The sequence below is a fragment of the Salmo salar genome, chromosome ssa03, assembly GCF_905237065.1.
Source record: "Salmo salar chromosome ssa03, Ssal_v3.1, whole genome shotgun sequence".
In the NCBI taxonomy this organism is placed as follows: Eukaryota; Metazoa; Chordata; class Actinopteri; order Salmoniformes; family Salmonidae; genus Salmo; species Salmo salar.
In genome coordinates, this window is record NC_059444.1 from 81,364,280 (window position 1) to 81,376,904 (window position 12,625).

At 46.1% G+C, this 12,625-nt stretch overlaps 2 protein-coding genes across 5 annotated transcripts in view; one reads left to right on the forward strand and one right to left on the reverse strand.

Moving 5' to 3' along the window:
- Window positions 1–4,435, forward strand: part of LOC106606529 (far upstream element-binding protein 2) — an 11,211-nt gene extending 6,776 nt beyond the window's left edge. For both annotated transcript variants that reach the window (XM_045715593.1, XM_045715594.1), the window contains exons 17-18: window positions 256–431; window positions 636–4,435. In XM_045715593.1, the coding sequence (XP_045571549.1) occupies window positions 256–431; window positions 636–644 (185 nt within the window). In that variant the 3' untranslated portion in view covers window positions 645–4,435. The remainder of the gene's footprint in view (window positions 1–255; window positions 432–635) is intronic.
- Window positions 4,436–7,192: 2,757 nt separating this feature from the next.
- rfx1a (regulatory factor X, 1a (influences HLA class II expression)) overlaps window positions 7,193–12,625 on the reverse strand; it is a 22,648-nt gene continuing 17,215 nt past the window's right edge. For all 3 annotated transcript variants that reach the window (XM_045715598.1, XM_045715597.1, XM_045715599.1), the window contains 6 exons: window positions 12,420–12,517; window positions 12,152–12,301; window positions 11,496–11,704; window positions 11,094–11,247; window positions 10,920–10,965; window positions 7,193–10,696 (listed from right to left, as the gene is read on the reverse strand). In XM_045715598.1, the coding sequence (XP_045571554.1) occupies window positions 10,542–10,696; window positions 10,920–10,965; window positions 11,094–11,247; window positions 11,496–11,704; window positions 12,152–12,301; window positions 12,420–12,517 (812 nt within the window). In that variant the 3' untranslated portion in view covers window positions 7,193–10,541. The remainder of the gene's footprint in view (window positions 10,697–10,919; window positions 10,966–11,093; window positions 11,248–11,495; window positions 11,705–12,151; window positions 12,302–12,419; window positions 12,518–12,625) is intronic.

The following is a 12,625-nucleotide window of genomic DNA, read 5'->3' on the forward strand; positions in this document are numbered from 1 at the left end:
GGGCACTGTCTAATTTTGTCATTTTAGACAGTGTATCTTTCCCATTTAATTTTGTATCAAGGCGTATAGCTGTCTACTGTTGTGGGCTGTTGACTACGCTTGACTTTAGATTACTTTCAAGGTCTAAAATCATCTGACAAACTTTAATTTTGAAGTGAACCAGCGCTTTAAGAACATGTATCTTTCATGTTAACCTTGTCGATCATAGCATATCTCTTCTTCATCCATAAGACCCCCTCTCCTCTGCTCCCCCAGCCCAGGCAGGAGGCTCTGCAGCAGGGCCAGGAGCAGCAGGTGCCCCAGCAGCCCCAGGTGGAGGCCAGCAGGACTACAGTGCAGCCTGGGCAGAGTACTACAGGCAGCAGGCTGCTTACTACGGCCAAACAGGACAGGCCCCAGGACAGCCTGCCACCCCTCAGCAAGGCCAGCAGGTAAAGTTACACTCTGTGTGTACTGTGAGAGTACTCGGATGTGTATGTCTAACAAGTTGTGTTTTGTATATTGCCTAGGTGTGTGCGTTCTGTCCTGAGGTGTACTGGCCTGGGTTGCAGTCTGTTTTTGGCATCCAGGCTGAAGATGTTACTGGTTGTTGTGGTTCTCTGACTCGGTACTCTTACTCTGTTCTTTCTCTCCAGACACAGTGAGAGGCTCGGCTGAGACTCATAAAGAAAGGCTACTACTACTTAACCCAACCAGTCAACAGAATCCGGCCATTTTTTTTTATTTATTCTATTATATCTATATTTTTTTGTTCTGAAGTGATTCTGTGCTGGCAGTCCTTTCCCTGTCCCTTCCATTTCCCCATCCACCAACTCACCACTTGTTTAAATAAATATGCGAAGAGAAACTATTCCTTTGCCTGTGAGCTGAATAATGAGATGGATTTCTTGGGCTGTTATCTTTCATTTTGGTTCCCTGAAATCTTCCCTTGTTTTCTCCGTCATCTGTCAATAAAAACATGAACTTGGGGAGATTTGAACTCTAAACCATGAAAGCCAGATTTACTTCCTGAAATGCTCATCACTCACCCAATGAAATCGCACTTTCCCCTTTTTTAATTTTATTTACCACAGCCAAACTGTCTATTCAAGTGACTTACTTCTAGTCCTACACTACTAATACTGCATTTACTGAAATTAACATTGATTTATAAAGATTACAATTAATTATGTTAGTGGTAAAATGATTAAGTGAGTGGTTTTGCTTTTAAAGGTGATTATTTTAATTGCTTGGTAGTTTGATTTCTCCTTCATTTGGAACATTCCCATCACCTAAGTTGCTTGGTCTTCATACATTTTGAGCTTTGCTTTTGATTGTATGTTCTGTGAATTATATTTTTGTTTTCCGTGAGTGTGTGTGACTGTACAGTGTTTAGAATGTGTCCCCACACGTGATGATTAACGTGCGTGTCTGTCTGTGTGGTTGCACAGCGGAAGACTTCAGTGATTGTGGAACGCTAGTTAACATAGCCACGGGTATATCTACAGTGGGAAGTTACCTACTGCATACATCACATAACACTAGTCTGTTTAACTCAACCTGTTGTACGGGAGACGAATGGTGTTAGAAGTTTTAGTTTTCCTTGATCTGTGACACGGTCTTCTACATTGCACGTTTTTTTATTTTTCAAATGTTTTGAGTAATGTTCCAATAAGAGATGTCCTGATCTCCCACCAGTTAGATCACCTTCTGATGGGATGTCCTGATCTCCCACCAGTTAGATCACCTTCTGATGGGATGTCCTGACCTCCCACCAGTTAGATCACCTTCTGATGGGATGTCCTGACCTCCCACCAGTTAGATCACCACCTTCTGATGGGATGTCCTGACCTCCCACCAGTTAGATCACCACCTTCTGATGGGATGTCCTGACCTCCCACCAGTTAGATCACCTTCTGATGGGATGTCCTGACCTCCCACCAGTTAGATCACCACCTTCTGATGGGATGTCCTGATCTCCCACCAGTTAGATCACCACCTTCTGATGGGATGTCCTGACCTCCCACCAGTTAGATCACCACCTTCTGATGGGATGTCCTGACCTCCCACCAGTTAGATCACCACCTTCTGATGGGATGTCCTGATCTCCCACCAGTTAGATCACCACCTTCTGATGGGATGTCCTGCTCTCCCACCAGTTAGATCACCACCTTCTGATGGGATGTCCTGCTCTCCCACCAGTTAGATCACCTTCTGATGGGATGTCCTGACCTCCCACCAGTTAGATCACCACCTTCTGATGGGATGTCCTGACCTCCCACCAGTTAGATCACCACCTTCTGATGGGATGTCCTGACCTCCCACCAGTTAGATCACCACCTTCTGATGGGATGTCCTGACCTCCCACCAGTTAGATCACCACCTTCTGATGGGATGTCCTGACCTCCCACCAGTTAGATCACCACCTTCTGATGGGATGTCCTGACCTCCCACCAGTTAGATCACCTTCTGATGGGATGTCCTGACCTCCCACCAGTTAGATCACCTTCTGATGGGATGTCCTGACCTCCCACCAGTTAGATCACCACCTTCTGATGGGATGTCCTGACCTCCCACCAGTTAGATCACCACCTTCTGATGGGATGTCCTGACCTCCCACCAGTTAGATCACCACCTTCTGATGGGATGTCCTGACCTCCCACCAGTTAGATCACCACCTTCTGATGGGATGTCCTGACCTCCCACCAGTTAGATCACCACCTTCTGATGGGATGTCCTGACCTCCCACCAGTTAGATCACCTTCTGATGGGATGTCCTGATCTCCCACCAGTTAGATCACCACCTTCTGATGGGATGTCCTGCTCTCCCACCAGTTAGATCACCACCTTCTGATGGGATGTCCTGCTCTCCCACCAGTTAGATCACCACCTTCTGATGGGATGTCCTGATCTCCCACCAGTTAGATCACCACCTTCTGATGGGATGTCCTGATCTCCCACCAGTTAGATCACCACCTTCTGATGGGATGTCCTGACCTCCCACCAGTTAGATCACCTTCTGATGGGATGTCCTGATCTCCCACCAGTTAGATCACCTTCTGATGGGATGTCCTGACCTCCCACCAGTTAGATCACCACCTTCTGATGGGATGTCCTGATCTCCCACCAGTTAGATCACCACCTTCTGATGGGATGTCCTGACCTCCCACCAGTTAGATCACCACCTTCTGATGGGATGTCCTGATCTCCCACCAGTTAGATCACCTTCTGATGGGATGTCCTGATCTCCCACCAGTTAGATCACCACCTTCTGATGGGATGTCCTGACCTCCCACCAGTTAGATCACCACCTTCTGATGGGATGTCCTGACCTCCCACCAGTTAGATCACCACCTTCTGATGGGATGTCCTGACCTCCCACCAGTTAGATCACCTTCTGATGGGATGTCCTGACCTCCCACCAGTTAGATCACCTTCTGATGGGATGTCCTGACCTCCCACCAGTTAGATACACCTTCTGATGGGATGTCCTGACCTCCCACCAGTTAGATCACCACCTTCTGATGGGATGTCCTGACCTCCCACCAGTTAGATCACCACCTTCTGATGGGATGTCCTGACCTCCCACCAGTTAGATCACCACCTTCTGATGGGATGTCCTGACCTCCCACCAGTTAGATCACCTTCTGATGGGATGTCCTGACCTCCCACCAGTTAGATCACCACCTTCTGATGGGATGTCCTGACCTCCCACCAGTTAGATCACCTTCTGATGGGATGTCCTGACCTCCCACCAGTTAGATCACCACCTTCTGATGGGATGTCCTGACCTCCCACCAGTTAGATCACCTTCTGATGGTCATTGAGGACAGGAGTTTTCCCTGCCCAGGGAAAAACTTTTGGCCATAGTTATAGGCTTTAAATGGGGCTGGTTGCAGAATTCCAGGAACTTTCAATAAATTCCCTGAAATACCGGTTGGAGGATTCCCAGGATCAGGAGGGAATAAGCAGGAAATCCAGAATCCTCCAACCCGAATTTCTGGAAAACACAGGGAATTTATTGAAAGTTCATGGAATTTTGCAACCCTAACTAGGGTCCCTGGTCAGGGAAGAACTCCTGGCCCTATTCAGAGTGAGTTAAGGTTGCACTGGAATAAGCTATGGTTGAAGTCATGAGTAAGATGGCAATTTATGGTTGTTGAGGTTGTTAACCTCAGGGTCGTGTTCATAAGGGACTAACAGACTGAAACAGGGAGGGACTACTTGGACTTGTCCAATAAGTGCACATTTTCTGTTGCAAAACGTTTTGGTACAGTGTGCCCAAATGAACATGACCCAGACATGTTGATTCACTAACTCTTGAGGAAGAATGGCAGCTTGGGCACTGTATTGGAGTCTGCATTTTGCAGGGCACAGTGTTAATATTGTGAATAAAATGACCACCAGCAGCAATATTCTGTTGAATTAAAAGGGTGAAAGTCAACATATTTTTAAACTTGTGTGTCCAGTTTTGTTTCTGTTAGTGTGTTCCATAATGCTTTATCAAGGAGCAAGACTAGTGTTTGGGCTCCCGAGTGGCGCAGCGGTTTAATCAAATCAAAGTTTATTTGTCACATGCGCCGAATACAACAGGTGTAGACCTTCCAGTGAAATGCTTACTTACAGGCTCTAACCAATAGTGCAAAAAAGATATTAGGTGAACAATAGGTAAGTAAAGAATAAAAATAAAAAAAACAGTAAAATAACAGTAGCGAAGCTACATACAGGCACCGGTTAGTCGGGTTGATTGAGGTAGTATGTACATGTAGATATGGTTAAAGTGACTGCATATATGATGAACAGAGAGTTGCAGTAGTGTAAAAGGGGGTGGCGGGACACAATGCAGATAGCCCGGTTAGTCAATGTGCGGGGGCACTGGTTGGTCGGGCCAATTGAGGTAGTATGTACATGAATGTATAGTTAAAGTGGCTATGCATATATGATAAACAGAGTAGCAGCAGCATAAAAGAGTGGTTGGGGGGCACACAATGCAATAGTCCGGGTAGCCATTTGATTACCTGTTCAGGAGTCTTATGGCTTGGGGGTAAAAACTGTTGAGAAGCCTTTTTGTCCTAGACTTGGCACTCCGGTACTGCTTGCCATGGGGTAGTAGAGAGAACAGTCTATGACTGGGGTCTTTGACAATTTTTAGGGCCTTCCTCTGACACCGCCTGGTGTAGAGGTCCTGGATGGCAGGCAGCTTAGTCCCAGTGATGAACTGGGCCTTACGCACTACTCTCTGTAGTGCCTTGCGGTCAGAGGCCGAGCAGTTGCCGTACCAAGCAGTGATGTAACCAGTCAGGATGCTCTCAATGTTGCCGCTGTAGAACCTTATGAGGATCTGAGGACCCATGCCAAATCTTTTGAGTTTCCTGAGGGGGAATAGGCATTGTCGTGCCCTCTTCACGACTGTCTTGGTGTGTTTGGACCATTCTAGTTTGTTGATGTGGACACCAAGGAACTTGAAGCTCTCAAACTGCTCCACTATAGCCCCGTCAATGAGAATGGGGGCGTACTCGGTCCTCCTTTTCCTGTAGTCCACAATCATCTCCTTAGTCTTGGTTACGTTGAGGGATAGGTTGTTATTCTGGCACCATCTGGCCAGGTCTCTGATCTCCTTCCTATAGGCTGTCCCGTCATTGTCGGTGATCAGGCCTACCACTGTTGTGTCGTCTGCAAACTTATTGATGGTGTTGGAGTCGTGCCTGGCCATGCAGTCGTGGGTAAACAGGGAGTACAGGAGGGGACTGAGCACGCACCCGTGGGGGGCTCCAGTGTTGAGGATCAGCGTGGCAGATGTGTTGCAACCTACCCTCACCACGTGGGGGCGGGCCGTCAGGAAGTCCAGGATCCAGTTGCAGAGGGAGGTGTTTAGTCCCAGGATCCTTAGCTTAGTGATGAGCTTTGAGGCTACTATGGTGTTGAATGCTGAGCTGTAGTCAATGAATAGCATTCTCACATAGGTGTTCCTTTTGTCCAGGTGGGAAAGGGCAGTGTGGCGTGCAATAGAGATTGCATCATCTGTGGATCTGTTTGTGCGGTATACAAATTGGAGTGGGTCTAGGGTTTCTGGGAATATGGTGTGAGCCATTACCAGCCTTTCAAAGCACTTCATGGCTACGGACGTGAGTGCTACGGGTTTGTAGTCATTTAGGCAGGTTGCCTTCGTGTTCTTGGGCACAGGGACTATGGTGGTCTGCTTGAAACATGTTGGTATTACAGACTCAATCAGGGACATGTTGAAAATGTCAGGGAAGACACCTGCCAGTTGGTCAGTGCAAGAGGGGTCACTACAGTACCTGGTTCGATTCCAGGCTGTATAACATGATTGGGAGTTCCATAGGGCAGAGCACAATTGGCCCAGTGTCGTCCGGGTTTGGCTGGAGTAGGCCGTCATTGTAAATAAGAATTTGTTCTTAACTGACTTGCCTAGTTACATTACTATCCCATTCCCACCACTAAGGGTCACTAGAGAGCTGCCTCATGTAGCCTCACCTTTTTATTTATTTGTATTTTTATTTAACCTTTATTTAACTAGGCAAGTCAGTTAAGAACAAATTCTTATTTACTTCCAGAGTTGTAGGTTAATTAGTGCCTGTTTGGCTATGCGAGAGCAGCGAGACTACCTTAACTGTAGTAGTATCAGCATGTAGACAACAACACATTAACTAAATGTCTATCAAAGAGTAAGTAAACCACTTAAAGCCTACCAATGTGCTTTCACCACAGTATATTACAATGTGACTTGACCACAGTCTGTTTTCAGGAAAATGTATTTGTGGTCCTTCGTTTGTGGGGGGTGTGTGTGTTAATATTACAGTTTCTCAATTCCTGTCACACCGAAAGGGGACAGGAAGCTGAACCTGAGCTCTTCTGTAAGTAAGCATTTCACTGTAAGGTCTACACGTGTTGTGAAAAATACAATTTGATTTGATTCTGAGCAGTGCTTTCCACAAAGACTACGTGACAGACCAGGGGTCTATTTACTTGGAACCAAATGTAAGCAAACAGGACGAAATGGGGAGGGACCTACATACATTTGTCCAATAGAAACCTTTATTTTCTGAAACAGTTTGCACTAATGAATACACCACAGCCATTGTGATGGAAAGTACAATCTTTGTACATCACAAGGTAGAGTCCCCACATCCTGCTCCAACGGAAATGAGTCTGTACATTTCAGAGGAGAAAACAAAGGCAAGGGTGTGACAACTTAAAAAAATCTTAATTTATTTTATATCTTTAAAATTAAAAGCATTTGAAGTGCATTCTACAACCTCCCAAAGGCACAGTCATACATGTATTTGACCAAATTCATAAAACACTGCCACACAATACCGTTTTTGTTTTTAGAAGTAAGAAACTGAACTCTATAAAAATGACAAACATTTTTGTCTGGAAAAGAATGGCCATTGTATAGGGAGATCCGCAGGACATGGGAGGATGTATCAGCTGTGGTAGCAGCAGACGCCCCAGAGGGTTAAACATGCTGGTTTAGAGGTCCATGCTGCGTGCTCAAGATATGCATTGCTGCCTTTGAAAACATTCTTGTGACACTTAAATGCAATGAAATGTTCATACAATACATGTTCAACAACCGAACTGATAGTGGTGGACAATGTTCTATGAAAATGGCTTCAACAAAGAATCAACAGCAGAAAAACATTAGCAGGAAGGAAACGAGTGAGATAGAATGAGAGATGTAGAGGAAGATAAGGTGACTGATTCCCCTGTCTCGTTTCACATCGAGCCTGACCCCAGATCTGTTTGTGCTGTCATTCCAACTTCTATAAGACAGCACAAACAGATTTAGGACCATGCTAAACCCATACAACAACGGCACCGACTGTAAGGGTCTTCCTCAGAATACCTTACACCTGTGCGCTGCGATTCCATCAGACACAGATATACAGTACTGTACATGAGAGAGATCTATAGGGATCTCGAAGTGGAGACTGTCTGTGATAAATTGGCAGAACTGTTATATTCTAGCCTGGTACCCGATCGGTTTGTGCTGTCTCGCCAACTTATAAGGTCATTGTCAAACCAGGAGTTGGCAAGATAGTACAAACATATTTGGGACCAGGCTACTGACATCTCACCATATTAAAGGACAGTCGTTGACTGTGACTGTGCAAACGAAGCAGGACCCTGGGCCTGTGTATGTATGGAGAGCTCACTTGAGGAGAACTGAAATCAAACATACACACTCACACTCAATAACGACGCTCAGTAAATACACATACACACAAAATATACTTAGTGTGTGACAGATTGACACCACATCACCAGACAAAGAAAGGTTCACTTTGTGACAATGAAAAGGAAATAGTGACACACATATATATATAATTATATTATCGCATTCTAACTCAGTCCAGCACAGTCCTTCTTGGAATATGTAAACAAACAAAGTAATTATTTGAAATCAGAAATGTTTGGCACAGAAATGAAAAAGACAAAACAAACATAAAAAATAAGGCTGGCGCAATGACGTGTGGACAACAAGAGGCCACAAAGGTCTCAACAGAAACCAATAAAACTGATGACAATGAAGTACTTGAAAACACAAACAGGAATATATATTGAACTGATCCCTCTTTACAGAACTGCACATTCAGCAGCAGAGGCAGATGGACACTGCAGGTGAGAGAAATTATGGGACTACTTTTCAACATCCATGGGGTTGACATGGAAACACCTTTAAACCAGGGTTTTATTTTTTGTGTGCGTGTGTGAGTGGTTGTGACAGGAACCCCCAAAACCATGACACACTTTTTCAGGAAAGGAACAAATCAAATAAAAAATAACAAAAAAAAACATTCACCCAAAATGATTATGAATGCCTTTGAAAATATCCACCAAATATACAGTCAACACTTCTTCTGAAGCAGAGACTCAACAATCGTACAACCAGACACACGTTACAAGACACACACACGATCACAAACATCCACGCATGTTCATTCACACCCTAAAAATACAGCACAGCAGTAGGACCCCAGCACGCACGCACGCACGCACACCACGGGCATCAAAAAAACACACACACACACCAACTCTCTTTACAGTCTATCTGCTGTCACCCACATGCCCCATCTCCTTCTGACTGGCTCTTGGGCTTTGATTGACATGAGAGTGACAGCTAAATGGACGATCTAGAACTGCAGAATCGCAAGCAGCCATTTCCTCTTCCTCCCTCTGTTCCTTCCTATACAGAAGGGTTGGGTAAGGGAGGACAAACTTAACCGTCACATCTTCAGGACCACCTTGGTACAGCAGACAGTTGTTGGAGGGTAGTTTAGGTTGGCATGTACATTGCGCTGCCCTGTTGTCAGCCAGTGACACCAATACAGAGAAACATGGCAGGTCCTTGTTCAATACACAGATCCATCCAAGTGACAACACACACTTTCTCTTCACTCCATGGGTCGGGCGGGTGTGTGTGTGTAAGTTCACCCTGCGTCCTTTGTCCAGCAATGCCGGACCGGTGATTGTGTGCCCATCCATGCATGTGTGGTATCGGTGCTTACAGCAGCCTTGTGCCATATAGACCTTATTGGGACTGTGTGTGTCTGTGTGTGTGTGTGTGTGTGTGCACTGATGGGTCAGCATCTATGTGTAGACTGCAGCAATTTCCATTGAGTGCATGAACATTGTGTGTGTGTGTGTACAGTATCTACACTGAAATGTGTGTAGAAACGGTACATTAGAGGTTGACATGGGAACAGGTCTGTCAGGAATGGGAAGTTCTAGAGTCATGTTCGGGACAGCACAGGATCCACAATCCACAGGATTGTAATGTGTGGAGCATTTCATTCAAATAAACTGTGTAGCCCTAATATCGTTTACTTAATAAATAAAAAAATCTAAATATAATGAGAATTTCCTTCCTTCCAGCTCACTCTCACGCCTCGCTTCAGTTGGAGCCAGTCACTACTTTACGCCCCGATCACACGATAGTGTCATTATGCAAAATGGTACGCAGCATCATCTGGATATGTGTTAAACAAAAGTTCAACGTTCACCTTCTGCTACCATTTCTGTCAGGCCGTCTACACATACAGTCTGATGCATACGTTCCATATATCCAACGAATCCACCACACAGAACGCACTGCAACTGCCTCTGCAACGCAATGCTGCAAGGCAAACACAGCGTTCCAGTGGAAATGAATGTACATCTGGTGTACCAAAATGCAATGCCGCTATTGGTGTGATCGAGGCATAACGGAGGAAATGATTTCTGGGTGTAAAAATCTGCATGGGACCTGAGTGATTACTATCAGAATGGGACAGGAAAGTTCTGGGGTTATAGAAACGGGATCCGGGCATTACAGGAAACATTTTTTACAGGACAAGACAGAACAGGAATGAATTTTCACTCCGTGTCAACCTCTAGTGTACATATTAGTGTATATAAGAGTATCTTGGTATATGTGTGTATACAAATGTGTATGTATTTGTGTAAGTCAGTCTGTGAATGGAAGTGTGTTTGTGCATGTGTGTATCTGTGTGTGTGTGTGTGTGTGTGTGTGTTAGTGTGTATCAGTGTGTGTGTGTTCAGTCCTGGCCCGTGGTGAAGAGTACTCTCTGGTCGGTTCTGGCCAGCTTGGTAGGCGGCTCCAGAGACTCCTCCCCCAGCCCCGCCCCGTCAGAGGGCAGAGACAGCTCCTGACACTCGTCATCGCTCTCCTCTTCCTCCTCCTCTTCCTCTTCTGGAAGACACACACAAGTGGGAGGAAGGTTAATATCAGAAACCATGGTTATAGGAATACATTGCCCAATCCCAAATGAGTCCCTAACCCCTACGCCCTATGCTCTCAGATCTCCACAAATGCTTAAGGGGTAGGGATTGATCTGGGATTGGGAAATCCTCAATAAGCAGCTTTATGTCTGGCTGCCATGTGCTTTGTATCAAACAACATGGACGGTAGTTACCTTTGTCTGGATCCAGTGGGTTCAAACTCCTGCCAAGACTGGCGAACTGAGAGACATAGGAAATGAATCAGTAACAACTGAATGGTAACAACTGAACAATGGTAACTAATATCAACAGCACATTAGCTTTTTTGTCTTGGGCCACTGTGAGCGTGTGTGTGTATGTGTGTGTACCTCTCCCATGACAGCGATGGGTGTCTCTCCTTTAGCCTGGGCCACTCTGTGTTCTATCAGGTAGTACATGTACTCATCATACAGCAGTCTGATCAGGTGGAAGGATCCAAAGCTGGCAGCACTACGCAGAGTCAGGTCTCTAATCACCATGGAACTGGATGGAGAGGAGGAGGAGGAAGAGTTCGGTTTGACATGGATAAACAAAATCGGGATTTCCTGACTAACTAGGAAAAAAACGTCTCTGAGCAGTAGCGTTGTAAAATTTTAGGACCTTTCCCAAATTTCCCAGTTGGAGGATTCCCTCCCTGCCTATTCCCATGTGTGAAAATGTGTGAAAATTACCGGAAATGTTCAACCGTATTTAGCAGTCATGGGACTAGATGGGACTAATCCCATTCTCACCTGTAGAAGGACCACTTGAGCAGGAAGAGCTTGGCTGCTTTGGGGAAGGCGGTGCTGGCCTGGTAGGGCTTTAGGACCTGGGAGACCACCCCATCCAGCCAGGCAGCCCACTGCTCCAGAGAGTTCTGCTGCTGCAGGGTCAGCTTGAAGTCCTGCTCCAACTGCTGCACCACACGGTCCTCACAGCGACACACCCACGACGCCTGCTCCTGTATGGAGAGAGAGGGAAGGAGAGGGAGAGAGAGAGAGGAGGGGGAGAGAGAGGTGGAGGGAGAGAGAGACAATGGGGAGAGAGGAAAAGAGAGAGGGGAGGGGAAGAGGAAAAGAGACAGAGGAGGGGGAGAGAGAGAGAGAAAGAAAGAGGGGAGGAAGGGGAGAGAAAGAGAGAGAGTCGTCAGTATCATGTCTCTTATATGTTTGTCACTTCATAATTACAAAATATAGTAGTTGAATGACAAGGTAACATAGGCCACCTGTGTTACGTCAGTAGGACAACAACACACAGAGCTTTAGGACATTATACTACATCTACCAAACAAACACTACAGGGATCACCCTCAGTGCTGGTCTGCATCATATCAATATAATGACATGTCTATGGTCTGGACAGTGTCTGTTACTATACACTGTAACCACAGGTCTTAGGTCAGACGGACCTGAACGTTGGCGAAGTCCACGCGGTTGAGGTCGCTGAGCATCTGGTTTATCTGAGCTGTGTTCTGTAGCACGGCCCTGGCTGCCTGGGCCAGGTGGTTCAGAGAGGTGTACCTGCGCAGCGTCTGGGCAAACGAACTGGCTGACGTTACCTGGAGGATGAGAGGAGGAAGTGAGAAAAGAGAGCGTGACAAGACCTCACCAAGAACACACACACACACCGCAGAAACCAACACATGCTGCCCAACACGCATGCAAGCAGACACACACCTTAATGCGGACCATCTCTTCTGGGATGTTCATCATAGCGTTGGTCAACCAACTCTCCAGACTCTTGGCAAAGTTGCGGATGGCTTGAGTTAAGGCACCTGTGGACAGGAGAGAGAGGGGCTGACACAGGGCTGAACTGAATGTGCTCTCCTATGTGGTGGTGAACAGAATGTCCTTGAACTCAAACCACCTGTGTTTTATTGTGT